The sequence below is a fragment of the Fragaria vesca genome, linkage group LG5 (genome assembly GCF_000184155.1).
Source record: "Fragaria vesca subsp. vesca linkage group LG5, FraVesHawaii_1.0, whole genome shotgun sequence".
Classification (NCBI taxonomy): Eukaryota; Viridiplantae; Streptophyta; class Magnoliopsida; order Rosales; family Rosaceae; genus Fragaria; species Fragaria vesca.
Genome location: NC_020495.1, coordinates 11,944,271 through 11,945,846, shown reverse-complemented (window position 1 = coordinate 11,945,846; position 1,576 = coordinate 11,944,271). Strand labels below are relative to the sequence as shown.

Sequence of the window (1,576 nt, the reverse complement as noted above, 5' to 3'; positions counted from 1 at the left end):
ACGTACTACTACTACTACTACTACTACTACTCTACTCTCTCTCTCTCTCTCTCTCTCTCTCTCTCTCTCTCTCTCTCTCTCTCTCTCTCTCTCTCTCTCTCTCTCTCTCTCTCTTATCATCTCAAATCTCAAAACACAAAAACCCTTTTAGCATAGCCGTCTTCCCTTCCATATATAGTTGCGTAGCATAGCCTTCTTCATAGCCGTGCGTACTCTTGGTGTTCTTCAAGCTCTTTGAAGCACAAATTGTGTAATTTATGACTCTTGTTTATTTATTTATCTTTTACTCAGTAGTATCATTGGTTTTTATTTTGGCTTTGCAGTTTTGGGATGAATTTGATGATGTGTTTGAGTAATTATCGAAAATTTCAGATATTGATGAAGATATAGAAAATTTTCATATTATATGTAACAAGAACTTTTTACATTAAGAACGAAAATTTTCAGATGCATATGTTTCATGTTGGTTATGCAACATTTCTTCGCTCAAGCAAGATTGTCCAAACTAAGAAAGAGTAACAAAGAGGGATGGAAGGCCGCCACACACACACATATATATATATATATATATATATATATTAGAAGCACAATCTTTAGCAGTTAGATGATTCCCTTAGAAACTCATATCCAACAGAGAAAGATAACCCACTAAAGGAAGAAAGCTCTCAAATAAGCATACCTGACTCCTCAGTAAGAGGGAGTGATAGGTCAGAAATCTGCCTAATTAAGACAGAAAAAATGTGACAAAAGAAACGAGAATTTTTTTATTTTTTAATTTTTTTAAAGAAGAAAGGAGGAAGTTACTATGCCATGAACTATTTGAATTAAAATCTGCCATATCAGAAGATTGCTAAGGTGTGACCAATTTGAGATGCCCAAAGTTTATCCTTACAAAAGCAACTACTTTACCATCACAGTCAACCATCGACAATTTTGCTTAAGATCCAACATAACTGACCTGACCGGAAGCCTGACCAAATGTAGAATTACGGTAGTGTGACTAAATCGAGCTAGCTAGCTAGATAACGTTATTAGTATTTTAGCGGCAATGATGAAACATTGTATTTCATGATGAAGATTCAGTATTAGCTGCATGCATATCCAAAAACAAAATGTTTAAACCAATTGACACAATAAACAAAAAAAAACGTCTACGATCATATGTATAAAATATCGTCTGCCGTTTGAGTCGTTTTCAAATTTGTATTCAAATTTGAAGTCTTTTATTTAATATTTCCAGTAGGCACCGGTTCAGAGAATCATACATGCATCTGATGCTATAAATTGTATATACAAAGCGAGCAACTTGTTAGTTGTTAATTACTCGTCATTTTCTACCTAGTAAACAAAGACGAACGTGAAGTCGGGAACGATTAAAAATTGTCGAGCAAGTCTGTTTAGCATCTGTGCCAGCTATGGCTGATGCTAGCTCTGCTGAGTCGGCTGCAACGCATACCTTATCCCGCCACGTAGCAGTGATCGGCGCCGGTGCCAGCGGTTTGGTTGCGGCACGTGAGCTCCGGCGGGAAGGTCACAGTATCGTAGTGTTTGAGCGAGGAGACCAATTAGGTGGCAC

The 1,576-nt window shown here is 37.1% G+C and overlaps 1 protein-coding gene across 1 annotated transcript in view; it reads left to right on the top strand.

Moving 5' to 3' along the window:
* The first annotated feature begins 1,343 nt into the window (after nucleotides 1–1,343).
* The window catches only part of LOC101297844 (flavin-containing monooxygenase FMO GS-OX-like 3-like), a 3,197-nt gene continuing 2,964 nt past the window's right edge, over nucleotides 1,344–1,576 (top strand). Inside the window, exon 1 of the mRNA XM_004301286.1 lies at nucleotides 1,344–1,530. Coding sequence (XP_004301334.1) covers nucleotides 1,416–1,530 — 115 coding nt within the window. The 5' untranslated portion in view covers nucleotides 1,344–1,415. The remainder of the gene's footprint in view (nucleotides 1,531–1,576) is intronic.